This window comes from Saccopteryx leptura, chromosome 4, assembly GCF_036850995.1.
Source record: "Saccopteryx leptura isolate mSacLep1 chromosome 4, mSacLep1_pri_phased_curated, whole genome shotgun sequence".
NCBI lineage: Eukaryota > Metazoa > Chordata > Mammalia > Chiroptera > Emballonuridae > Saccopteryx > Saccopteryx leptura.
The window spans coordinates 224,211,898-224,238,501 of record NC_089506.1 but is presented as its reverse complement, the minus strand read 5'-3'; the positions used below and the strand labels follow the sequence as shown (position 1 = coordinate 224,238,501).

The window sequence follows — 26,604 nt, the reverse complement described above, 5'->3', positions numbered from 1 at the left end:
CTTGCTCAGAATAACCCTTTAAGGCACTAACATCTGGGCCGGCACCTGGACACCAGCAGCAAAGACATTATAAAAAAAAAAAAAAAAGAGCATCTTTTCCAAAAGGACCCCCTCCCCCTCCCACCAGCCGACTGGGTTTCCAGTTTGGGGGGAGGGGCTGTCATCCGTGGGGACAGTTTTCCTCACAAACAGTGCCAGGCTGTGTTCTGCTAACCTTCCTGTTTGGCTGATCCAGGAAGTCACCAGGATCACATTTGTGTCCAGACCTTGAAAGAGTAAAAAAGATTCTCCTCTGACCTTGTACTGACCCCACTGCTCTCCTGAGTTTTAAATTGGGGGGGGGGGTTGGAGGAAGGGACTGGTGAATGGTGACAGACAGGGTTGAGTCAAGGGTCTGGAATCTGCCGTCTCCGGCGAAGCCCACCAGCACAGCACACTCGCACCTCCTTCTGAGCTGAGTGGCCGTGGACACCACCAGACGCGGTCTGGAAGCTCCAGGTGCCACCGCTGGAGCACAGAGGCCCTGTGTTCTTCCCCAGGGACCAGAACCACGTCCACGGTGGCTCTGCTACAACTGGCCTTCTGCACACACCAGCCTGCTTGGTTTCCACATGACAGGTCTGCCCAGGTATGTAAGGCAATCCTGACTTTCTCTTTTGCTTTATTTGCAGTAAAATCTAAAATGGAGGAGAAGGAAGAGGAGAAGGAGGAGGAGAAGGAGAAGGAGGAGGAGAAGGAGAAGGAGGAGGAGAAGGAGGAAGAGGCTGTAGCGAACATGGCCGCACCTTAGCCGCTGCTGGCATCCTCCCTTCCAGCACCAACGACCCATTCAAGCAAAATCTCCAAATGACGCTTCCCGTACTGTTGTTTTCTTTAATGACTAGATTTCGTCCCCGCGAATCCAGAACCTTTTCCACGTAAGGTAGGGTTGGTGGCAAACATCCTGAGTGCGAACAGCTCTGAAGTGACCTTAGTAAGAATGTACGAGACTCAACTTTCCGCAGTGACCCTAAATTCTGTGCTCTCCTCCGTACACTTGTCCGGTGCTTGCTTCAGGAATATTCTATACCAACCGCGATTAAGATGCACAGTGAGTGCTGGTTCCAGATGGAGAGTCCCGGTTACCAGCCTCCCACCTTCGCCGCTTTTAAAAAAAAGAGCTATATTTAAATTTAAGTCCCGAACCTCTGCAGCGGGCTCTAAGTTTATCTGGGGCATACTATTCATAAAAAAGACACGACAGTCTGTAACCGTTTCCAGAGGAAGCTGACCTTGACTGGTACAGCTCCGCCAACAAGATGGGTCACTTAAACCCAGACGAGGGCAACAAAGGGTTTTTGTTTTTTTAGGTTCCAAAATGTAGCAAGCTCCCCGTCATTTGTCCTGTGGCTGGTTCCCTGTTAAATGGGAATCCCCCCCGCCCCCCCCCCCCCTTCAAAAAGACACAGACTCGGCCTCCAGGCAGATCGGAAAGCCTGGTGCTAGGATTGACCAGCTTCCACACATCTTAAGTAAATAGGAAAGCCTTTATTTTTTATGTTAAGAAGAACAGCATTTGGAAAATAAAACCCACCTGCCCATGCTTTACAATCTGCAGTTATTTGTATACAGTCCTGTATAGTCCGCGGTGATTGTCTTGAAAAAATTTTTAATGATTTCTTTTCCTATAAGTATGCAACAGTCAGCCAGGGGAAGGTTAAGGTACATTATAAAACGCACATTAATACATTTAATAAATACATATTATCTATCAAAAACGAGCCTTAGCTCTTTATCGATTAATAAAAAGCACCTGCAGAGAATTCCTGTAAGCTGGTAGAATCATGGCGTCCTTGGATTACAAAAGCCACAGTGCTCCCTTTCAGTTGGGGTTCAACGCAGCGCTGGCTAATGGGGAGGAGGACCCCCCCCCCCGACATCTACATCTGGCCGGTGGGCGCTGACAGAATCCGAGCTAGAAGCACGGGGTCCCCCGGTCCCAACAGCAGGAACTGGACCCCGGGAGACGCACACAAGCGCCCAGTTTGCAGGTCAGTCTCCAGGGCAGAAGTCCAGCATCTAAACGACCGACTGTCTCTCATTAAAAGGGGGACACTAGTGGCTCTTATAGTCCAAAGGTGATTTTGATAAGCGGACACAGAAGGACTTGTGCTTACAATCAGGTGTTTTGTTTTGTTTTTAATCACAGAGGCTTCCCTTTCCGGGTTTTCTCCCCTAAAGAAATCTCGTTGGCATAAGCAGAGGTGCCATTGCATTTTGCATTTGAACTTGTTCCATGGGGGCAGTTGGCTGCCACAGTCTCTTGGCAAAGATGTCTCTCTGTCCCCTTCGGGTGACAGCCTTGGAAAAATATCAGTTCTCCGCACTCCCCGCTCACTCCCCATCCCTGCTGCCCACCCGCCCGTAGGAGGGCGGCCAGCCCCCTTTCCCTCCTAGAGCCAGAACAAAACCAGTCCCAGAGTGCCATCACGCATCCGAGTTTAAAGAGAAAAGAAGGAAAAACAGGTCTCACTAAGCAAGGCTCCCCGTGGCTCGAAACTGGGTCCACTTCCGTGGCGGTCACACGTTACCTCCGCTCGTGGCCACTTAGGCCGAGCTCACCTCACGTGCCGGGGCCACCGAGAGCTTAGAAAGCGGCCGGGTGAACGACGCCCCCTCTGCGAGGGGGCTCTGGCCGCCCGAGTCCCAGGCGGGGTCAGGGGGCTCCGAAGGACTCCAGGGGTCGGGGGTGAGCGACCATTTCCTGGCACAAGAAGGTGCCGCGCAGCTGATTTTCACCGGCCTGGACGCAGGTGTTCAAAGATTTTTTTTTTTTTTTGTATTTTGAGGATTCTGGGTCTGCATGCAGCCACCCCCACCCTGGGCCCTAACTTCTGTCCCTGCCTCCCCAGGTTCTCGGTCCTCACAGACGACGGGATTCCGCGGCTCTAGAAGCAAGCGCATGCTCGGGGCAGGGCAGGCAGCGGGAGACCAGGGCGGGGCGGTGTTCTCCCGGCATGCTCCCCCTTCCCCATGCGTGGTGACAAGGGATGCGCTAGCCGGCGGATGGAGAACCCGGAGGAGGGACACACCGGGCTGGCTGGACTGGCCTTGGTCACCCCCGGGCTCTGCCAGGCTGGGTGGGTAGGTGGAGGAGGGGCAGGGCTGGACAGGACACAGGAGAGACTAGGGCCTCAGGAAAAACCAGGTTTATTAAAACACACTCAGCTCAGATACATTAGCTTATGAAGAGGTCGGTTCCCCCTCAACAAACACTAACCTTTTCCATTTTCCTTAAAAGGTTAAAGGCTTATGGGTTGTTTTACAGAGAAAAAAAAAAAGCAATATCACGATTAGAGTGTATGCAAAAGGCTCCAACCTCCTGTATACATTCCGCGTGGTCAGGGGTAAGACTTTCGAATCGTTAGTGGTTATGCTGGCCAAACAGTGCAGAAAGCTGGCGCTTCGATGGCCTACTTGTCTGAAATGCCAAGGAACCAAGGAATGACTTGCTGAGGACAAATGGAAACCATGACAGACAGCGACAGGCTCTGGAGAGCCAGACCCCTTTTCTTGGATGTGCAGAAAACCATTTCCAAAACGGACCCCACTCACTCCAAAAGCAGCAAGAAAGCCCCGAAGGCTCCACCCCAGCCTGGAACTCCCACTATCTCCACGGAAACCCTGCAGAACTCACTGCAGACAAGGCGGCCGCCACCTCTCCATCCTGGAGGGCGCCCCTGGGACACCCCGCCACGGGCACCGTCTGGGAAAATTGGCTCTGGCCCCGGCCTCCAAGCTGGTGGTCCCGTGTTAGCCTCTGGGGGGGGGATTGGGGGAGGGTCCGGAGGAGTGCTAGGAAGTACCAGGGGAGGAAGAGACAGTCACGGTAAGGAGATGCGGCTGCCCCCAGCCAGAGCGTGGCTATGGCAACGCCAGGGAAGCCAGCGACTTGCTTTCCCGCCACGGACGCTGGTTCAGAGGCCACCGGAAGGGACAGTGGCTGGTCACCGCTCTCTAAACAGGACGGTCACTTCACCTCCCGGACAGCGTCTCCTCTCTCTGACACACTGTGGAGAGCTCACCCCACGTGTCGACTGGGCCTCTTCTTGGAATCACCCCCACAACCTCCTGAACTGCTCCCGGCCGACTCCCTTGAAATATGCAGGCCCCCCTCCGTTCCTCCTCAAAGCGACAGCTGTCCCCAAGAGGCCACCAGGGGTCGAGGAGGGGCGATGCTCTGGGGACCTCCAAGGCCACCCACACCCGCCTGGCCCACCGGCTGTGAACTGGGTTCTGCTCTACCCTCTGAGGACAGTCTTCCTGGCCACGTGTCCAAGTGAGCCTAATACTATCTGCAATTAGCTTTGATTTAGTTTGCAAGGCTTGAGGTTGGTTTGGTACGTGTCTCTGTGTGTGTCTGTGTGTGTGTGTATGTGTGTGTGTATGAGTGTGTGTATGAGTGTGTGTATGAGTGTGTGTGTGTGAGAGAGAGAGCGCGCGCGTGTGGCAGGGAGGGCAGTTGGTGTTAGCTTTTCAGTTCAGCAGTGTTCACATTTACACAAAATCCCCTTGTCTAGGATTTCCGACTCTCCTGGCTGTGAGGCCGCCTTGTTTAGCTACTGTTACTGATCCTCCCTCAAGAGAGACACAGCCGGGGGAAAAGAATGGGTCAGAGTTCCCGGGAACTTTAAGTCCTTCACCAGAGGTGTCTTCCAGTGTAACTTGGTGGAGCGGTTGGGATCTGGAAACAAGGATAACACACTAAGAACTCCGTGCTGGGCAAGGTCAACGTCACCGCGGGAGCACCGCGCACCAGGAGTCAGTACCCGGGTTTCCCAGCAGGCGCGGGCGTTCCCGAGACAGGAGGCAGCCGCTGCCAGTCTGTGTGCTCGGTTCTGGGGAAGGCCACCTCCCTTCCTCTGGGGTCACGCTCCCCGGAAGAGCGTGTGTCTCCTTACCCAGACACCCACTTCACGTGCTAAGGCCAGGGTGCTTCTGTGCCTTGAAGGGACCAGCAGGGCTGACCGGTGACCCAGGGGGCCACTTTCTCACCTGATCAATTGTAACGCACGGGTGGATGCCGTGACTTAGGCTTTTCCGGGCACCCAACAGTGAAACAGTCCCATGGAGGGCGTGGGGGCTGCAGAATGCAAATCGGCGAGCCTTGTCTCGGAAGCTGCCCCACACCCATGCAGACCACTGCCTAGCACAGCCCTCACAAGGCCAGGGGAATCCCAGTGCCCTCTGGAGATCAAAGACCGTCCCTGACTTACTCAGAAACAAAAGACGCTCAGGTGGAGTTACGGACTTGGCACAGAACAGAAAGAATGGAAAAATCCAGTTCACGCATGTAAACTGGCTCATGTGTCGTTCAGAAAAAGCATGGAGCTATGCTTGGAAATTAAATGTGGGGATGGGAGGACATCTTCAGATTGGTGGAGAAGCAAAAAAAAAAAGAAAAATGTTCACACAGGCAAAACAAAAAGTGACTATTCTGCTGAAGGTCTGTTTGGCATCAGCAACAAACCTGCTTTTCTGTTCACGGGAGAGAAATGATAATCACCTGAATTCCTCAAGACAATTCTTAAGCAATGAGGGAGTGTGGGTGGGACAACCTGGCACCCAACTGGGGCACAGAGATAGAAGGAAGACTTTATTAAAAAATAATTCAGCCAGGACTTGATCATTCTGGGCTTTTCCTAAAGGTCGCCTCCTAGGGGGAGAGGGGTACCTTCTGTATAATGAGACCAGAGAGTTCAGAGGGTACAAGAGCCCCAAGAAAGAGGGGCCTTTTCAAAGGAATAGAGACAGGTGGCACACTGAGTCCAGGGAAGTCTTCTGTGTGGGGGTCAAGGGGAGGGGGAGAAAAATGGAAGGTCTGCATGCATCCTAGCTACAGGGTGTCCATCTGAACCCGGTCTCAGCTGGCCGGCCGGCAGCCTCTGCAGAGAGTGACCCTGTCGAAGCTGCCCTCCCCCCCAGGCTGCTTTGGGCTTCCTGCCAAAACGTCACCGCTTGATACTTACAGTCCCGCCATTGAGCACCACGGCCATCTCAGTGGGCTGATACACGTTGCTTCTAAACGGGGCGCTGGGTCTGTTTCCCAAACTGCCATTGCGAAATCCTGCTGTCCGAAGAGCTGGAGTGGGGGTGGGGGGAGAAAGCAACACAAAACCAGAGAGAGAGAGAGAGAGAGAGAGAGAGAGAGAACTTTGTTTTCGTCCCCTGCATCAACACCAGGCTTTGGGCACACATTCCCCCTTCCCCCGCCCCTTTGTCACAAGCCTGATTCCAAACAAAAGTCACAAAGGGGCTTTGTTCTCTGGCTCTCTTGGAGCCGAACCCATCTCAGTGTGGCTGAGAGGTTGGTGGAGTCCAGGCTGCGGGCTGCTGAAGGCGGACAGGGAGGAGCCTCCCCTCCCCCCTGAGCCCCTGAGCCCCTGCAGGTCCCAGGTGGCAAGCCCCTCTGCATCCGCTCAGAGGAGTCTGACAGGCGACCCCCTCACTACAGAACGCCACTCGTGTTAAGTTCAACGTCACACCACTCAGCACTGTCCACTGTTTCTGGATAAAACACAGAAGCAGGAAAGAACAGGGACATCAAGGCACACAGCAGCGGTCATCTTCCCAGGAGAGGGACGGAGAAGAGCACAGAGGGCCACCAACCAGACAGGGAGAGTCATTTCTAAGTAAGAAAAAAAAACCCACAAAGATTTGAAGGCAAGACAGAAAAATAGGCAGGCACTTTTTAACTTATGAAAGGTGGATAAGTGGAATTTCTTATTCCCCGTGTACTTTTAAAGATCCCCCCTCCCTTTTTTTTTAATAAAGAAAAACCTAATTCCACAAAAAGGGAGAAAGCTTAACTGCATATTGCTAAGTGGAAGTCTCTGAAAGGTACTTACTGTAGGATTCCAGCTACAATATTCTGGAAAAGGCAAAGCCAGAGAGCAACAAATTTTGTGATTAATAGGGTTTCGGGGATGGTGATGAATTGTTGGCATTTTTAGGCACTGAAACTATTCTGTATGGGAACTATAATGATTGATTACTTGACATTATGCATTTGTTTAAACCCACAGAACTGTGCAAACAGAGTGACCTCTAAAATATAAATTATGGACTTTAGTTAATAATAATGTGTCAATATTGTTTCACTAACTGCAACACTAATGTAGCAACTGCAAGTTGGTAATAACAGGGAAACCAGGGGAGGGCTGGTGGAAACTCCCTGTATTTCCTGTACTCAATTGTTCTGCAAACCTAAAACTACTCTAAAAAAACAGTCTATTAAAAAACAGTGGAGCCCTGGCTGGGTAGCTCAGTTGCTTAGATCAGTGATCCCCAACCTTTTTTGGGCCACGGACCGGTTTAATGTCAGAAAATATTTTCACGGACTGGCCTTTAGGGTGGGACGGATAAATGTATCACGTGACCGAGACAAGCGTCAAGAGTGTGTCTTAGACGGATGTAACAGAGGGAATCTGGTCATTCTTTTAAAAATAAAACATCATTCAGACTTAAATATAAATAAAACGGAATTAATGTAACTTATTTATTCTTTCTCTGTAGACCAGTACCAAATGGCCCATGGACCGGGACCAGTCCGCAGCCTGGGGATTGGGGACCACTGGCTTAGATGCCTGGTCCTTGAGACACTAAGTTTGCAGGTTTGATGCCTGGTCAACAGAACAGCAACTCGTCTCTCTCTCTCTCTCTCTCTCTCTCAAAATCAATAAATTTTTAGAAATAGTAGTGGAGAAAGTAGGAGTGCTATTTGAAAAGTCAGAACAAAAGCCCATCTCAAATGTGTGATGGCATCTTCATTATCTTCACATTTGCTGCGGGCTCTGCTAAGAACAGCTTCTCCTCAAAGTCTTCCCCGAAGGGAGTTATCTTTCCGACTAAAAGATGGCAAGAGAGCTTGGGATTTCTGCAAATTCCTTGAGGCAGGGACCAAAATCATCTTGGTAATATAGTTAATCTTCATAGAGTGCCAACCAGGAGCCAGGCACTGAGAAAAAAAAAATTAACTCATTTAATTTTTTAAAAAATTTTAAAAAATGTTTTTTAAGACTTTATTCATTTTTAGAGAGAAGAGAGAGAGAGAGAGAGAGAGAGAAGGGGGAGGAGCAGGAAGCATCAACTCCCACAGGTGCCTTGACCAGGCGACCTCAGTGTTCCAGGTCAATGCTTGATCCACTGCGCCACCCCAGGGCAAGCCCTCATTTGATTTTTTTTTTTTTTTCATTTTTCTGAAGCTGGAAATGGGGAGAGACAGTCAGACAGACTCCCGCATGCGCCCGACCGGGATCCACCCGGCACGCCCACCAGGGGCTACGCTCTGCCCCCCAGGGGGCGATGCTCTGCCCCTCTGGGGCGTCGCCATGTTGCGACCAGAGCCACTCTAGCGCCTGAGGCAGAGGCCAAGGAGCCATCCCCAGTGCCCGGGCCATCTTTGCTCCAATGGAGCCTTGGCTGCGGGAGGGGAAGAGAGAGACAGAGAGGAAAGCGCAGCGGAGGGGTGGAGAAGCAAATGGGCGCTTCTCCCGTGTGCCCTGGCCGGGAATCGAACCCGGGTCCTCTGCACGCTAGGCCGACGCTCTACCGCTGAGCCACCCCAGGTCAGGCCCTCATTTAATTTTTATAGCACAACAGGTCGTTTTATTACTTTCACTTTACATGGAGCACAGAGAGATTAAGTCACTTGCCCAAGGTCACACAGCTGGGAAGTGGCAGAATTCGCCCTAGAATTCAATCAGAGCATCCATGTTCCTCACTGTCCCGCTGTTTCTATTGGCTTTAAATACTACGTTTTTAACCACCACACTTAAGAACTCAGAAGCAACCTGAACGTCAGTGACACGGGGGCAGGTCCGCACAGACTGGACCAAAGGAACAGAACGCAGCTCCAGGCCACACTCAGGACCTCCTCCTGCGCTTCATCAGCTCCGAGCCTGTCACGGCGCCCTGTGCAGCTGCTGAGCAAGCGGACACCTTCCCGGGGGAGGAGAGGAGGAGGAGCAGGGGACAGAGGGACCGTCCACGGATGGGTGCTTACCAGTCTCAATTCCTAGCCTAGACCTGCCCGGAGAGAGGGCCGACCGGACAGCACAGCGTCCCTCCTAACACCGAGACTCAGCGCCCGTCGCTGTGTGTGTGGGGGGTCTGGTGCCAACAGTCTCGCTCTGCGGCCCAGCTGTGGGGTGCCTTGACCCCGGATCTCTCTCTGCAGTGGCTACTCATGCTTCTCCTCTGGTCAACACCCCTGCCCCATTCAAGGTCCCGAGGGTTGGCTACCGCGGCCTTCTCCCCAAGCCTCCCAGTGGGCTGGCCAATCAGGGCACCGTTATCTCCCTGGCCATGCTGATTGGTTCATGGGAGGGCCGTCACGTCCAATCAGAGCTAACCCTGAGATTTTTGCTCCTCTTTCCTGGGAAATGTCCTCCTTTTCTTCTGGGACTTTCTGCAAACCCGGAGCTGTGGGCTGTCACAATGCTCACCGAGTTCAGAGATGGACATGGACCAAATCTTGTCACCTCGAGCTTCCTGGCTCTCGCCATTCCTGAAGCTTGTCCCTAGTACATTTATTGTTGTTGCTTTTTTTTTTTTTTTTTTTTTTTTGCTTAACGCTGTTCAAATCAGATTTTTATGACCTGCAACTTCAAGAATCCCAGCTAACACCCTACTCTGACCTGGGTCACTTCTGAAAGGCAAGCAAGGCTCATCCGTAAGAGGGTCCCCCCCCCCCATGCATCAAAGATCAGAGGTTGAATGCCGGCCTTGCCCTCTTTAGAGTCTGCATGTGAGGCTAGATGGGCCCCGGCCCCAAGCCCACTCAGGGCCTGCCACTGGCAAGGGGAAGAGTTTCAGCCGCCCTTGGCCCTGATGATATCGGATAACAGCCCAAACCCCCTCCCAGAAGAGAGGACACTTCTCTCCTGCGCCTTCAAAAGGTAAACACTTACTGCGCCTTGTGAACACGCCCCCAGATGTTATCGGAGGTGCTACATCCTTCAGAGTATTTTAATCTTTTTACTCACATACCTCATGCCTGGCTGATACTTATGAATAAACAGCAGGCTGGCAAGGTTGTATATATCAGGGTCTAGCTGGGATGGGGGAGAAAATAAAGAAGCAGAGGTCGCTGGGGTGTGGCTTCCCAGGTGGTCAAGAGTCAGGGCCCACATGCAAGGGGAGAGAGCCCGAAAGGCTAGCTGGTTAAAATGCAAGGGAGACAGGCCCACGGTAGCTCCCGGGTCGGGCTCTCTGTGGGGCTCGGTTCCCTAAAATACAAGCTGGCTGAGGTCAGCACCACAGGTGACAGCCGCTGTTCTCGGTGTGGCCGGCGAGGGTGCCCAGGCGTTCCCCCACTGGCAGGGCACGGGTGTCCAGAACACAGGCAGTACCCAGCCGGGCTGCCCACTCAGCCTCCCTGGACGCTCTCGAGGGCACTGGCCCTGCCCAGAGCCCACTCTGCCTGGTCCCGTGGACGTTTCGGTGGGTACACATTTGGGATGATGCAAAACAGGGCTATCAAAAAACTGTCCGATAACATTCAAGGTCGGTGAAGACGTGAGGAAACGGGACTGTGATGCAAGGATTAAAGGGGGACAGTAAGTTGCCCCCACTGTCCTGGGGGGCTGCCTGGCAGGATATATCAAGATTTAAAGGTACAGATTCTTTAGGGACCTTTAGGTGCCGTCTAGGAACTTTTATTTAGTTTCTGCAAGGAGTTCGTTGATTATGGGCACAGAGATGAATGGATAAGAATGTTGACTGCAACAAACTGACGGCTGTCAGATGGGAGGGGGGCTGGGGGCAGGGGGCTGGGTGAAAGGTGAAGGCATTAAGAAGCACACACTGGTGGTCACAGAGTAGCCATGGGGATGTGAAGGGCAGCACAGGGAAATCAGTCAACAACACTGTAATAACGATGTATGGTGACAGGTGAGTACTAGGCTTTGTGAGGTACATAAACGTCTAACCCCTGAGTTACACATCGGAAACTAATATACTGCTCACAAAAATGAGACGAGACTTCAAAAACGAACATGAAGCAATAAAATATCCCTTCATCTTTGTGATCAGAATTACGGGATATTTCAAAACGAATGTGCAGTGATAAAATAGCCCTTAATTTTTGTGAGCAGTGTATAATATTGAATGTCAATTGCAAATAAAAGGAATTTTAAAAATGCAAAAAAACCCCAAAAAACCAACCAATAAATGTCCACTGCAGCCTGACGTTATACAGAGAACCAGAAACAAGGGGCCTGTGTGGGGGCCGAAGATCGGAACACTGAGCCCGACAGAGGCTGCGTATCCTGAAGAGACGGACGCAGCAGCCCTGCGGCCACCGTCCTGGACAGAAGCACAGCACACGGCACAGCACCGGGGGCTCCCACCTGCTCACACCTCTGAGTCCCGTGGAGGGCTTCAAACTTACCTAGACCCGAGGAGACTAGCTGAGAACGGAGGGGGGGGGCACTGGGGATTTTTCAAAGCTGCTCAAGTGATCCTAATATGCCGTTAAGTTAAAAATGGCTCTGTGGGATTGGGGTGTGTGTGTGTGTGTCTGTGTGGGGGGGAAGGGAGGGACCGTGTGTTCGCACTCATCTAGAGGAGTCTGGCAAGATGGGAGCAACCACTCAGAACCAGCTGCCTTGGGGCAAGACTATTTTAACCCATTTTTATTATTTCTACTTGCTGAACCTTCTACATGATTCCTATGGATCTTTTGTCATCGGAAAAAAAAAACAACAAAGCTACTTTTTGTTTTGGAAAATAAAGTGGTACTGAAGGACAAGTCACTAGCTTTGGGATGCATCAGGGTGTGAATCAGAAGGGGGTGGAGGCACCTGAGGTAGCCTCCCCGCCACCCCCACACCCAGCCGAGGCAGCCCTGGCTGGTACCAACCTGGGTTGTGGTTCCCCCTGGACCCTCTGCATTTTGTGTGGATACGATGTATTGGTTGCATTTTCCAGGACAGGGTGTATGTAATGTGGGTCAGAACACCCACTCTCCCCCTCCCCGCTCTGCTGTGCTCTTATCCGTGTTGTGTAGAACAGGTGGCCTCCGTTTCCTGCTCTGTAGTCTGGGACTGATCATCTCTGTCTCTTCGAGGCACAGAGTGCCCCTGACACATCGAGTTGCTGAGGGACGTGGACGGCAACATGCTTTGAGGAGAGTAATTCCATGGCAGAGGGGTTAAGCGTGTGTGCTCTGGGATCAGCCCGCCGGGGGCCCCACCCTGGCTATACTTCAGTTTCTTCTCTGCCAAATGGACCTCGCCAGGTTACTGGAGGCATTGAATGAGACCGACAACTAAAATGTTCAGAGTGGTACCCAGTCCACGATCAGCACACACTCAAGGTTAGCCATCCTCACTTGGGAAGACCTTAATACTTTAGTAGTTCTCACGAGGAAACTGGATCACCACGTTCTTAACTTTCTGGGTGTAACTGGGAGTTTGAGAACTCGACATAATGACAGACCAATTCCCCCAGTGAGTGGACAGAAATTTTCATCCGATTCAGGTAATCCCATCACCACTGAGGTCCCAGGAGAGTCCCGGGACTCAGATGAAAAGGGCCCCGTTCCAGGAGGAGCCCAGTCAGAGGTGGTGACCCTGGGACACCAGGACCTGGCCAGGCTCTGAGCCTCTGCTCCTCATCACGTCCCCAGCAGGGCCCTCTGGGCACTCGGAGACGATCCCCATCTTGACCTCTCAAGTCACCCACTTGCACTGTTCCTGGGCTCTGTGTTCAGGAGAACTCACCTGTGATGCACACCCAACGTGCCAGGTACCATGGCAACAAGCCCCTCGGTACCGCACACTCAGCATGTCACCTCTCACAACAGTTCCGCGGGATACACTGTTCCCTTTTTTTTTTTTTTTTTTTTTGCAGATGATTAAACTGTGGCTTAGTGAGGGAACTTACTCAAAGCCACCCATCTCAACCCAGACCTCTGACTTGAGGGTTCAAATCCATACACTCTTGGTGCCAGCGGTAGAGGAGGGGGCACAAACATCACGCCTCGGCGTCTCACACACGGGCTGCACATGCAAACGCTTCTGAGGGAGTCAGGCGATGACCCTTCCCATGCACGAGCGGCCGGCCAGTCAGGGGAAAGCCGGGAAGGGAGGGGATGTGGCAGACAGAAAGTGGACCCCCATTTAAAGGGGCAGCCGCGAGGCCAGGAAGCGAAGAGGTCGCGCCTCCCCAGCTCCCAACCGGGAGAGGAGGCCGGGCGCGGCCAGACCCGGCTTCTCAAAAGAAGCCAGAAACCTGGGTCTTTATAGTCAACTAGTTGGCAATTTATATAAAATAGTCTAAATAAAATAAAAATCCATGTCTGCCCCTGTTTCCACACACGGGTCCACACGTGTGGGCTCTGATGTCCCAGGGCTGCCCCTGGGTCCCCTGTCCCCACGGGGGGGGAGGGGAGAGAGAGGGAGAGAGAGAGAGGAGGCCCTGGGAGGACAGGCGGGCGGCTCACCTGCGTTGTGCTCGTCCATGGAGAAGGCCTTGTTCTCCATGTAGGTCCGCGGCAGCTGCACGTCCTCCTCAAAGGCCGTCTCGCGCATGCGCGGCTGGGACGTGTCGAAGTAGTTGGGCGCGGTCTCCTGCGGGGCGGGCAGGATGGTGCAGTGGATCTCGGGGATGGCGTGGAAGATGACGAAGACCCAGCCGCTGGCCACCAGGGCGATGGCCAGGGTGGGGTCGCCCCAGGCGTCCCCCTGCCGCAGCTCCGCGTTGCCGAAGAGGTACATGGTCATCCAGGCCACCCAGATGAGCGCGGAGAGGAAGGCGGTGGCCAGGAGGCACGCCCCGTTCTGCTTCCACTTCTTGAACTTGCCGCACAGCGTGCAGAGGGCCAGGCCCAGGGCGGCCAGCAGCAGGACCATGTCGTAGACCAGCGCCATGGCGAAGTCCATGGGCTCGTAGGCGCAGGCCGGCTTGGCGTCGCGCAGCACGGTCAGCACCAGCCACTCGACGGCGATGATGACCTGCACCAGCATCAGGCACAGCGCCGCGCCCACCAGCTGCCAGCCCGACGGGCTCTGGCCGTGCCGCACCAGCCGCCGCAGGCGCCAGGCTTGGCTCAGCAGGCAGGAGAAGCAGAGGGCGAAGAGGACGCCCCAGAGGAACCGGCGGACGGAGCAGATGGTCTCGTCCTCCCGGATGATGAAGGCGAAGGTCAGGCCGAAGAGGCCCAGCGTCCCCAGGAGGAAGAGGAAGTGGAGGCCCACCGGGTCCTTCTTCTCCTTGGCCTTGATGAAGGGCAGCCGCACCAGGAGGATGAGCATCAGGAGCAGCGTGATCAGGGCGCCCGCCCCCGCCACCGCCTCCACCACGATGCCCCAGATGGTGTCCAGGTCACACAGGGACACGTACTGAGGGAGGAGGTCCAGCCCGCAGCCCCGGGACGTGCTGGAGTTCTCGGAGGCCCCGGAGGCGACCACGGAGAGCAGGAGGAAGGCGAGCACCTGGCGGGATCTCATCTTTCTCTCTGACGCCGGAACGTTCCGGAAGAGTCGGGAGGGAGGGGATGGGGAAGAGAGATCAGTTCATTGTAAGACACCCACTCTCCTGACTTCTTTTCCACCTCCTTCCAAGCCTGCCAGCCCCTCGTGGCGCCTTTGCACACCCAGAAAAAGGCCCACGGTGTCCAGCAGCACAGCCGGTCCTGGCAGCGGAGGGCCAGGTCCTTCTGGGTCCCACCGGCACCTCTGGCCAGGCCTCCTGAATGACCAGGAATCATCACCGCTAGTGTCTGGAGGAGACGCAGAGAGGGAGACTCCCTCTCTCTGAAAACCCTTTCGTGTTCTTTTGCTTTGAGGCCACATCTGACCCCTTCAAAAATGAGGGAATAAAGTGAAACTTTAAAGAGATTCTCCATGCGAGGCTGTGCTGGGAGGAGCATGCATCACCGTTTTTAATCCCTCCGAGCTAACGGCTAACACTGTCGGGATGACTCACCCCGGGCCACAAGTCCAACACATCCAGTCCCCGCGGAGGTCAGGACACTTGCCCAAGGTCACAGAACAGCTCCTAGGAGCCGTTCAGAATTTCAAAGGGGGCACCCTGGACCCAACATGAACCCTCTTTCTGAGTGAGGGTTCCACCGTGAGTCCTCACACATCTCACCCCCCTCCGAGACTTCCCAAAGACCCACGCAAGCCCCTCTCTCCCAGGGACGCCCGCAGGATGCTCCTGGGTGCACTGTCCAGCCCCCACGCACGCTGGCGGCCACACAGCTGCTACGGCCACGGCCTTGACCCACCTCTCACAGCCCTCCTGGCTCCCTCTGCTCGCCGCGGTGCTCTCCTGACCCCGAGCACGGAAAACGGCTCCTCCCTCCGCTGGTCTGGGCTCCACCGTCATCCACTCAGACCCGGGCCAAGGTCACCCGCCCACTCCTCCCTATCAGAGCCTCTTCTGTCTTCCTTCGTCTAATCACGCCTGCCATCTGTGCGCCCGTGGACTCTGTTTCTCTCGTCCTCCCTTCCTGTCTTGCTCCACGGCCAGCGGTCTTGTTCATCAGCACAGACAGGGTTTCTGAACGTTGAAACTAGTGGCCCTTAACACCTGGTCACTGACTGCTGCCACTGTCCTGAGCAGTGTTAGGGTGTCTACCAGCATCGCTGGCCTCCACCCCGCTAGACGCCCACAGCAACCCACCTCCCCCAGTGGTGACGCCCCACAAGATCTTGAGGCCCTGCCAAATGTCTCCCGTGGGGGGTGGGGTGAAATCATGGATGAGAACCGCTGGTGCCGACTCAAGCCCTGGCCCGAAGTAAACGCTTAGGAGAAAGCTGGAGTCACCAGGACTGCCTCTTCTACCCCCTACCACCACTCCTTGCTGCCGAGGGGAACCCAGCCTCCGGGAAGCCGTGGTCTGGACAGCCCTTCTCGGTTCCCGTTTTCTAGGCGCCACCAACCCAACTCACCGCCTTAGCTCCACCCACAAGTGCACAGCCAGCCCCGGGGCCTCTCCAGTGGGTCCCTGGGGTTTCGCTAAGTAAATGCAGTATCGACCACCTTCTCTCTGATCCTTTGCAGGATCCTGTGAACAGCTCCGATCCTGCCCTGGCCAGGAGACCATCGACTGGGATAAATTATTGATGCCACCATCCAGGAAGGAGCCTTGGGCGGCCGGGACAGACACCTTGGCCTGTAAGAGGAGAGAAGGCAGGAGAGCCAGGGAAGGCTCCTGGCAAGAGATGCTCTTCTCACACGGCCTCCGGACTCCAGCACGCCAGGGGTGGGGACGCCTCCGAGACACGAGCAATCTGGCCCAGTGTCCGGTCACTAACTGGTGGCCCTGCCACGTCGGTCACCGGAGCGTCCCTTCAGCTACTCGTGTACTTATTTACTGAACTGACTCTTTAAATGAGTTCTTGAAACAAACCCATTTGAAAGAAAACACCACCGTGAGATTCTCAGCTCTGGACATGCTAAATTGCTTATCGACACGACTCCTGTGGCACACCCCGTTGGGATACCCCCACGAATATCCCTTCTGGAAAAACATTGTCCTGGCCGGAGCTGCTGCTCGCCAGGAATGAAAGACGTCAGAACTTGGGTAGGTTGGAAACAAATGCCATCTGCTCCCCGACACTGCGATGGGCGTCCCCCAGACGTCCCCTCCACGGTGAACGTGACTGAGACTTCTCAGCGGTGACAACAGGACACAATCCACGCAGCCTCTCACGGTCCCGGGGCAGCCAGACTCACCACCAGCGTGGCCGGGAGGAGAAGGGGGAGGAATGTGCTTCTGGAGTTTTGACCCCCAACCCCTCTCCCCACTGACCCACCCTCCCCCGGTCGGTGGTCTCCAACCGGGGTTGATTTGGACCCTAGGGAACGTTTAAGGCCATGTCTAGGGACAGTTTTGGTTTTTACAACTGGGATGGCGGGTGCGACTGGCATCTGATGGGTAGAGGCCAGGGATGCTGCGTGACATCGTACAAGGCACCAGAAGCTCCGGTCTCCTTCCCCCAGCTCGACAAAGGATGATCTGGCCCCAAATATCAGCAGCTCCGCAGTCGAGCAAGTCTGAGGCCGCGTGCGGGGTCAGAGTTGACGGGGACGATGCCACGTGACCAGCCAGGCCTCTGAGCTGCCGGCCCGCAGCTCACGGCCCTTCCATGCCCTTCCATGCCAGAACACGGCCTTCCTTAGATGCCTCCACTCACTCTCTGAAGGGTCTCTGCCCTTTCCGGGCCTGGCTGCAGATCGGGACTCGGTTTCCCAGCTCCCTTCCCTTCCCTTCCGAACTCACCAAGGAAACCAGCGGGGGATGACGGGAAAACCAAGATGGCAACCGCAAGTCTGAACCCGGTCCTGGCAGTGGCCCCGCCCCCGAGCTCCCACTCCTGTCACTCACGATCAGCGGACACACCCCTGACCTCTGCTTTCATCCCCACGGGTGGTAGGTACCCTTTCTTCCCAGGACAGCTGTTGTCCAGCATCCATTTCTCCTATTTCTGAAAGGAGCTCCTGATTTTTCTTTAGACAGTCACCTCCAGCCCTAGATCCTAGCACCTGACCCAGGCCTGGCCCACCAGGGCATTCGTCCTACCCTTGGCCACACTGACTGCTTCCTGGAGAGGCAGAGAGCCCCACAAGACAATCATGAGGGCCAGCCTTAAGCCATTTGCTAGAATGAACTGGAAAGAGGTCTTCGAAGCTCAAAGGAGCTAAGCCCAGAGCTGGAGAGGACCTGCTGGCCACCAGAGGAAGAAAACCTGTCCTCGAGAGGACAGCTGACCCAAAGGAAATGGCCGAGTGATAGAACAGGGTCCTAACGCAGTGCGTTGAACGGTCGGCATTTGCTGTCCTAGCAGCCAGTGAACTTCCCTTTGATGGATTAATCCAGTTTGAGCTGGGTTTGTGGTACTTGCCAACAGAGAAGTTCTATTATTCCCCCAACATCATGCGACTCCTTTCTTCCAGAAAATCCTCCATACCCCAAATCTAGGCAGCCAAGGGTGTTCGTAGGGTCCAGCTGTCTCAGTTGGGTCTCGATTATCATTACCAGGGATGCCCACGAGGCCACAGCCACCCCTCTCTGTAGAACCACGTCCAGGGTAGTCAGGAGGAGGGCTAAGTTCAGAATCGCCCTACGGAGTTCTCTATTCCTGCCAGCGGGACCGTGGCAGTAACTGTGGACTCACCCATCCTTACTACGCTCCAGGCGTTCTGCCGTGTCACCTGCTGACATGTTTACAGTCTGCACCAGGACACTATGAAGCGAGAGGGCTGTTCCTGTCTCTGTGTTACAGGAAAGGCAACACGGAGGTCAGGCGGCCTGTCCAAGTTCACACAGCGAGGAAGCCGAGGAGCCAAGAGACGCACAATGCCATTATTGTTGCACGCTCTGACCACAGACCGGGGCTGTAGAAACGTCACCTGGTGAGCCCTTTCTGGGCCAGTCTATCCACATTCATTCCTCCTCACCCCCTCACGGCTCCGTGCCAGCACTTTTGATTTGTGTCTTTGTCGCTGTGCCACCATTTTTCAATTATTTTCCTTCAGTCCTGTTTTTGGTGTGTCACCCCATCCCAAAGCCCTTGTCTGTCTTGTTCTGCACACATTTCTCAGCGCCTAGCACCGGGCGCTGAGAGCTCACGACCCAGTTGCTGAATGAATGAACAGCTAACTGTGGTCCCCGGCTCTCAGGCCACCAGCAGGGCCGATGTTCTCATAGAGGACGAGACTGAGGGTCCAAGAGGTCTGAATCAAACTCTCACCCTTGGATGGGCTACGGCAGCAGCGTCACCCGGGACCCGGTCAGAGAGCAGACTCTCGGGGACGGGCTCCAGGACCCTTTCCACGAGCCCCGAGGGGGGACAGATGCGGAGGTACACCGAGGTTGGAAAAGCTCGGACACACGTAACAGGGGTGCGGGGAAGCCCGCCTGAGACCGGGCAGGCGGTGTCTCCTGTCAGGAAAGCCCAGCTTGCTGCCCTGGCCACCTGGGGCCCCCCCACCACGGCAGGGTGAGCTGCCCTCCAGGAGCCCCAAACTGAACAAGACGGATGAGAGGCTCTGAGGCAGCCACCAGGGAAGGCGGACTGGGATCCGATGAATAGATGACAGCTGACCTGGGGGATGGAGCACGCAGCTCGTCAAAAGGAAAAACGAATAACGTGAATGAACGTGCCAGACTCAGCTCACATACTAATTACTAATTGCTTTTGCTGCTAGCCCGGCTCCCAGAAATGTGACTCATTCAGATGCTCTTAAATACACTGCATCTCTCTCTCTCTCTCTCTTTCTCTCTCTCTCACACACACTCACACAAGGACTCACACTCTCTCTCCCTGAAGAGAGGCCAGAAGCAGCCAGCGGGCAGTGGAGAAGCACACTCCACATCGCCGAGACCTGGGGCCCGCAGAGGCTGGAGAGAATGCAGGCAGGCGTCCCTGTGATGGGACGCTGGACGCTGGACGCTGCCCCCTGCACGAGGGCCACAGGCAGGGCTGGACCCCTCGCCCTTCTCTTCACCAAGCACCCAGCACCCGGTGACCCTGGGCAGCTGATTTAACCTTTCGTGCCTCAGTTTCCTCATCTGCAGAATGGGGGTGCTAATAGTAGCCATCAAGTAGGGCTGTTGTTGGGATGAAAATAATTAACAATCGGGGTTTAAGACAGTAGTTAACACAGAGTAAGCTCTTACATAAAGTGTCTTTTCAATAAATAGAAAAGACTGGCAGATGCTCCCTGGTCTGACGTTGTGAACTTTTCTGACTGTTTCCTCAGGAAGGCCGATGGCCACTGAGAGGCAGCCGGAGGTGGGGCTCGCCCAGGTGTGTGTCCACCTGCCCCATCGCACACCACGCAGAGGTCCCTGAGGTGGTGCGACCGGCGATGCCTTTGGGAATACTCTGCCCTGGGAACCCCCAAAACTCTCCTGAGTGGGAACCTCACTGTGAGGGTGAAGACCGTGAGTACCCGAGCCCAGCCCGCGTGCCCTGACAGTGGGTGTCTCTGGTTAGGAGTCAGGGCCTGGGCACCCAGAGGCAAGACACAGGCCATTCTCTGGAAAGCAACTTCCCCTCCTTCCGCCCCCCCCCCCCCCCCCCCCCCCCCGCCCCATGACCCGAGATGCAAGTTCTACAACTCTGCTGCTTGGGAAGCCTTACTCAGGCCGCTACCAGCGGGGCTCCGAGGAGGCCGCTCACCCTGCTCAGCTCACCCTGCTCAGCGCCCTCGCCAGAGCCCTAGATCATCAGAGGCACCTGACACCCACATTCTCCAAAGATGAGGGGAGGCACGGATCATGGGAAGAAAAGGAACGAGCAGCAGGGGGTGAGGGCGGGGCTCAGGGGGCGAGGGCGGGGCTCAGGTTCCGTGCTCGTGGACGTGGACGAGCTGGCACAGAATGAACATTCCCATCAGTCTCCCCGGGAGCAGGAGGGAAGCCAGACAGAGGTGTGACAGGGAGCATCACTGCATCTCTCTGACCCTTGTTTGTCTCTTTGTCTGGAAAAGGCAGATAACCACAGGGCTGCCTTCAAAGGGCTGGTGTGACAGAGGCAGGTGAAGTACCCAGCACAGTGCCTGGCACACAGGGTCTAGAGGGTTCCTGCTTATTAAAAAGACAATCCTGGTTCCCACAGTCCTGCTTGGCCTGAGGCTTACTGGAATTTACGGGCCATGTTGGGGCTAGAACCCATTTCTCCCAAATCCTGACCTCAAGGCCTTTCTACGGCACCACTGGTTTGGCACCTGTGGTTTGACCTCCCGCCCACCCCCGGTGCCTGGCAGGACCCAGGAGGGGCTGCAGAGCCCGCTTCCCAGCACCCCAGCCTGACACTCTGTCCCAGCCCACTCCCCCGAAGAGCCGCTGGTGCGCTTCCTGCTTGGGCCGGAGGAAACTGTTACAAGGTTTCCTGACACGAAGCTCTTTCCGAGAGCCACAATCTCTCCCTCCGTTATCTTTCCAAGCGACACTAGTATTTTATCATCTTCCTTTCCCAACACTACCCACACCACCAGAGTCTGTTTGGGGACCTCGAATTTAATCAACTCAAAGGTCAGTAAATAAGGTTGCCGGAACAGGAGCCCTTTGCACATGAATATGCAAAGCAGCTCTGATCTTGTAAATAAAAGCAATCATTTAAATGCAAATTGCATCCTTGGCTGCTCCGTTGGGCTGGATGGTTCCTCTTGGGCTGTAATTCTGAGGAGAAAATGGGACGAAGAACCCCTAGGAAGCTCTGGGTGGAAGTGTTTACGAGGCCCCATGGGCTCTGGGTGGGGGCTGCTTGGGGGAGGGCAAGAACTGTTTAAAAGTGAGGCGTGGATTTTAAATCTTGAGCCACTCCTTGAGTGCATGGACAGGGCTGACCAGGCCCAACGCGGTCCCTCCAACAGCCCAGCAAGCTGCACAAGGATCCTAGGAGGCCCCCCCCCGCGCCCCACGATCTCCAGAGGCAGAATGGGGGAGAAGCTGCTTTCTGTGTCCTTGTGGAGGTTGGAAGAGCTTTTAAAAACCAGATCCCATGACTCCCCACTCAAAACTCCATAAGGGGGGGGGTTACTGGCCCAAGGAGAATAAAACCCGAAGTCCTTTCTGTGGTCCACAAGACCCAGGTCTGTCTGGTCTGCACGATCCAGCTCTTCCACCCCCGGCCACATACATACATCTCAGGAGCTGCAGCCGCAACGGCCTTTGTTCAGTCCTTCTAACTTCATCCCCGTTGCATTTGCAGGGTTTTCTCCCCAAGATCTCCCCGTGCGCGCTGGGGGTGGGGTGGGGGGCATCTTGCAGGAGGGGGCCTCCCCTAAAACGTCACTCCCAGAACAGTCTCCCCTTGTACATAACAAACCCTGGCCCCCTCTAACAGCGTCCTACTTAGTTTTCCTGGTAGCCTTGACCCGAATCGGAAGTTACGGTCTACTCTACACTGACTGGTTCAGTGTTTCCTCGCCCACGGGGTCACCCCCCCCGGGGTCACCCCCCCCCCCCCCGGGTCTCAGACCCAGTCCGGCGGCTGGCACACTTACTGGCATAACAAATGAATAAACGAACATGTTGAGCTGCTCTTTCTAACAAGACCACCTGTCTTGCTGGCTGTGTCTCAAATGGCAACTCCTTCCCGCTTCCATCTTCTTCCCTTCCCAACTAAGCTGTCCCCCTCTTTTCCCCGACTTACAGCAGGGAACAGATAGGACACGTCCACTCTGGTCTCAAAACAGAACCGGCCGGGTGGAGGGTTCCCAGACCGCAGACGCCAATTTGCATCCTATTTACATTCATTTGCATGCAGTTCAACTCAAGTCCGAATCCTCCGACAGCTCGCCCCCACCCCCACCCCCACCCCGAGGAAAATTTCTCTAAATCCAGTCAGTCTCTCTGGTTGGATTTCCGGGCTGAAGTCTCCCTCACTAACTTCGCTAAGTCTTTCGAAGAGCCCCCAGTCCCTCCCGGGCTCTGCTCAGGTGCCCCCGGACCCCCCACTTCAACCTGGCGCAGTGGGGCAGCCAAGGTGGCGCGTGGGCCGGGGCCCCAGCCTGGACACCGCTGCCCGCCACTCCTCAGGGGCCTGTGTTGGCGCTTGTAGGAGCCGCCCCCTTAGCAAAGGGGGGGGCAGTGTGTGTGAGTGCGTGTGTGTGTATGTGTGTGTATATGTGTGTGAGTGTGTGTGAGTGTGTGTGAGTGCGTGTGTGAGTGCGTGTGTGAGTGTGTGTGTAGTTGTGTGTGTGAGTGTGTGTGTTTGTGAGTGCGTGTGTGTGTAAGTGTGTGTATGTGTGAGTGTGTGTGTGTGTGAGTGTGTGTATGTGTGTGTGAGTGTGTGTGTTTGTGTATGTGTGTATGTGTGAGTGTGTGTGTGTGTGAGTGTGTGTGTAGTTGTGTGTGTGTTTGTGTGTGTGAGTGTGTATGTGTGTGTGTGAGTGTGTGTGTGTGTTTGTGTGTGAGTGCGTGTGTGTGTGTGAGTGTGAGAGTGTGTGTGTGTGTGAGTGTGTGTGTATGTGTGTGTGAGTGTGTGTATGTGTGTGTGAGTGTGTGTGTTTGTGTATGTGTGTGTGTGTATGTGTGTGAGTGTGTGTGTGTGTGAGTGTGTGTGTAGTTGTGTGTGTGTGAGTGTGTGTGTGTGTGAGTGGGTGGCCGAGGCCTGCGCGCGTGTGTCTGAGCCGGGCTGGGGGTGCACCGTGAGTTGCGCTGGGGCGCTCCTCTGCCGCAAGGTCGGTGCCCCCCCCCCTCAGGCCCCGCCCGGGCCAAGGCGAGTGCGGGCGGCGGGGATCCCGGGATGGGCGTCCGTGTCCCTCACGGAGAGGGACGCGGCACCGGACTCATCCTCACCCCCAGCCCGGCCGGTACAGAAACGCCGACCTCCCGCCATTGTGTGCGGCCGCCCCTCCTGGGTCCCCCAGCCCGGCCGCTTGTCCGCAGTGTCCCCTCCCCGTCCGGCAGTGCGCAGCCACCGCCGGTCTCCAGCGGGGCCCCCAACCCCTGCGGCAGGTGCGGCAGCGCCCCCCCCCCAAGCCCGCCCCTGTGCCCCCCAGTTCCATCTGCCAGATCCGCGGTCAGCCCCCCCCCCCCCGCCCCCACGTACCTGCCGGCGACTCAGCCCACGGGACGGGTCGCTCGGGCATGCTGGACACTACTGCTCGCTGCCCTCTGCCTGTGCTCGCCCCCACTCTCCTCGGAGACTCGGAGCGCCACCTGGTCCTGGGACACAGCGCCCCCTCCCACCCGGACGTCCCCAGCTTCCGCTCCTGCCCGTCCTGCTCCGAGATGCCCCGCACTCGGATCCCCCATCTTCCCCAACAGACCAGCCCCTGGGGGGGGGGGATTAGAAAAGCACTAGAAGTAGTAGACACCCCCCCCCCCCCCCAGTGGTCCCAAGTCTACGTGAGAAAAGTTTCTGGAGTCTCCGCAGCGCCCTCCGCCCCAGCAGCATGGCCGGCACTCACCGCGCCCCGCGGCCCCGCAGCGCCGACGCTCCCGGTGACCCTCCGCCCGAGTCACATCTCTGCGGCGCGGCCGCGGCCCTCCCCCGCGCGCGCCCGGTCAGGCCTTACCGCATCGCCCTAGCGAACCGCCACTGCGCCAGGCGCCCCCAGGCCCGGCCCGCGCAGCTGCAGCGGCCGCCGCCCCGCCCCTCCGGCGGGTCCCGCCCCCGGGGCCTCGGAGGCCGAGTCTCTGCCGCCGCCTGGCTAACCTCTGCGCACCGAACCCCAACCTCCGCCGGTAACGCTCACCCAGCGGCGCAAGCTTCTCGGTCCTTGGCCGCAGCACTGAGGTCACCCTCTCTCTGACCCCAAATTGAGGGACACTTCCCCCCATGTCCACGGTGCGTCATAAGCACTCAAGACGCGCCGAACGCGTCTCCAGGTTGATCCAGTTACAGGAACATGCACACACACACGGAGGGACAGTCCCACAAGTGTCCCGGTGTGGGGAGGGCCTTTTAACACCCCCCCCACCCCCGCAGGGCACTCTCCAACATGGGTTCCTAAACAGCAGCTTCCCCACAACATACCGGCACCAGATCCAGGACGCAGAGAGGGTTCCGCGGCGCGCGTTCCGGAGTCACCATCGCCCCGGTATACCACCGAGCACCCCGCGCGGCTTCGCCTCTTCCACGCAAGTCAGAACGCGGCCCTTTCCGCCTCGGCGCACTCCTCGTCCCCCTCGCCACCTCCCCACGTGTCCTTGTGTCTTTGCGCACACTGGATCAACACCCGCGTCCTTGGCCAACAAGCACATTCTTACGTCCACATGGTGCACCCCTCTTGTAGGTCCAAACGCAGGATCCCCAACACCAACACCATACACATCACTCCCGTACACACATGCCCCCCACTGTCTCGCGGCGCGCGAGGGGGGGGGCTCACACCCCGAGGTCCTGGGTCACCATCTTTGCGCTTCGCAAACGCTCTGCGCACAGTCGGGACCGGCGCCCTCCCTGCGGCGGCGGCTGGAAGGATCCCGGCAGGCTCGCGCTTCGGCAGAAGGTACCTTGACTCCTCGCTCACCGTGCCCTCTGAGGCGGCATTGCTTTGACCGTGCCTGGGAGGCTGCCCTCCACGCGTTGCTCTCACCGGGCTGGTTCCTAGGTGACCCGCAGACCAGACTCTTCAGGGTTCCTCTAAACACCCCCAGAACTTGAGTACCACTCAACTCCAGTTATTCAGAGTGAGAACCTCTCACCCCAACCCATCCAGGCCCTACAAGACACGAGGGGGGATTACCCCAGCTCCCCACCTCCCTGCGGTTGGGGTGGGGCGTGGGGAGGCAGGAAGGTGGCAGAATGACACTGCATTCCGGGGGGAGTTGCCTGCACGGATCTTTGGGGACAACGGACCTTTCTTTCCTCATCCCTTCCCTCAGTCAGGTCGCGAACCTGCCCCCAGCCAGGTCGGTTTTCTGCTGGTCAGGCCAGGTACGCATCCCCTCGAATATCTTTAATTATTTTTTAAGGAAAAAATGAAAGGAAAGGGCAGAATGATTACTTCGTTTGATTTGCCGACGTGCGCTCTGCGCCTAGAACAGTGCCTGGCACACAGTAGGCGATCATTGAGTATCTGCAGGCTGCGGAATTGGAAAGTGGACGGCCACTTCCCCCTGGCGGTACCTAGTGGAACTGCCGCCGAAATCCTTTCCCTCCAGTATAAAGGTGAGATGGGGGGACCGGGGTGGGGGGTTCACCTTCTAAGCTTCAGTTTCCTCATAGCAATAGGGAGATCATTCTAGTAGTTCAAGCCTGTGGGGGCTGTGCTGAAGGTGAAACGCGGAGTAATACATGTGAAGTGCTTCACACACATGTATTTTCACGGCACGTGAAAAGCCCTTTACTGTGACGTGATTAATATTCTAGTTGTGGTTATATTCCCTTTCCTGGCTTATTTTTACAGAGGGCCCCTGACTGTGATGACCAGTGGAGGGTGATATGTGAAGAGGGAAATGAGGGGAAGGTATTGAGTGACACGGGCATCACCCCCCAGAAGGTCAAGGAGCCATGGCTAATCATTACCGTCAGCATTGTCATCATCACTACGTAGTGCTTGCTGTGTGGCAGGCACAACTCGGTTTTCTCTTTTATTAAAAAAAAATTATTTTAAGACTTTATTTCTTACTCATTTTAGAGAGGAGAGAGAGAGAGAAGGGTGGGAGGAGCAGGGAGCATCAACTCCATAGGTGCCTTGACCAGGCAAGCCCAGGGTTTCAAACCTGTGACCTCAGGGTTCAAGATCAATGCTTTATCCACTGTGCCACCACAGGTCAGACCAGGTTTTTGCTCCTTTAAAGTACAGTATTTAATCCTCCCAGCAATGCTCTCGGCCAGATACCATTATTCAGCCCAGGTTACAGATGGAAATGCTGAGGCTAAGAGGGATTCATGACTGGCCCACGATCAAACAATTGACAGAGTTGGGATCCAACCCAAGCTGTTTCTCCCAGCCGCTAGCTAAACCACGTGTCCCTTGTTGCAAGGTCACACATCGTCAAGTGTAAGCCTCCTGTCCTTGGAGGGCTCTTTCAGTCTCCAGCCCTGGGGAGAACAGCTCTAGGAGGTGCCCGGAGCCATGCCAGGCTCTCAGATGCTCCATCCACTTTGGGGGAGTGAAAAATGGAGGTTCCTGGTTCTACGCCTC

At 55.8% G+C, this 26,604-nt stretch overlaps 3 protein-coding genes across 10 annotated transcripts in view; 1 reads left to right on the top strand and 2 right to left on the bottom strand.

Annotated features, from left to right (window-relative positions):
* LOC136404023 (IQ domain-containing protein K-like) overlaps positions 1-1,331 on the top strand; it is a 69,154-nt gene extending 67,823 nt beyond the window's left edge. Inside the window, exon 9 of one of the 2 annotated variants that reach the window (XM_066383507.1) lies at positions 672-1,331. In XM_066383507.1, the coding sequence (XP_066239604.1) occupies positions 672-790 (119 nt within the window). In that variant the 3' untranslated portion in view covers positions 791-1,331. The remainder of the gene's footprint in view (positions 1-671) is intronic. The other variant, XM_066383508.1, reaches the window with a different exon arrangement.
* The window catches only part of LOC136404021 (lysine-rich nucleolar protein 1-like), a 360,920-nt gene that overhangs the window by 81,610 nt on the left and 252,706 nt on the right, over positions 1-26,604 (bottom strand). The window lies entirely within an intron of this gene.
* Positions 3,727-24,631, bottom strand: LOC136404016 (G-protein coupled receptor family C group 5 member B). Of its 5 annotated transcripts, none has more exons than XM_066383494.1 (4): positions 24,489-24,631; positions 13,487-14,500; positions 6,009-6,121; positions 3,727-4,723 (listed from the first exon to the last, which is right to left on the bottom strand). In XM_066383494.1, exons 2-4 carry the CDS (start codon positions 14,490-14,492, stop codon positions 4,679-4,681), a joined length of 1,164 nt encoding a protein of 387 aa, XP_066239591.1. In that variant the 5' UTR covers positions 14,493-14,500; positions 24,489-24,631; the 3' UTR covers positions 3,727-4,678. The 5 variants fall into 5 exon arrangements, with proteins under 5 accessions (XP_066239591.1, XP_066239592.1, XP_066239589.1 ...); XM_066383495.1 differs by lacking the exon at positions 24,489-24,631 and adding an exon at positions 24,208-24,228; XM_066383492.1 differs by lacking the exon at positions 24,489-24,631 and adding an exon at positions 24,028-24,138.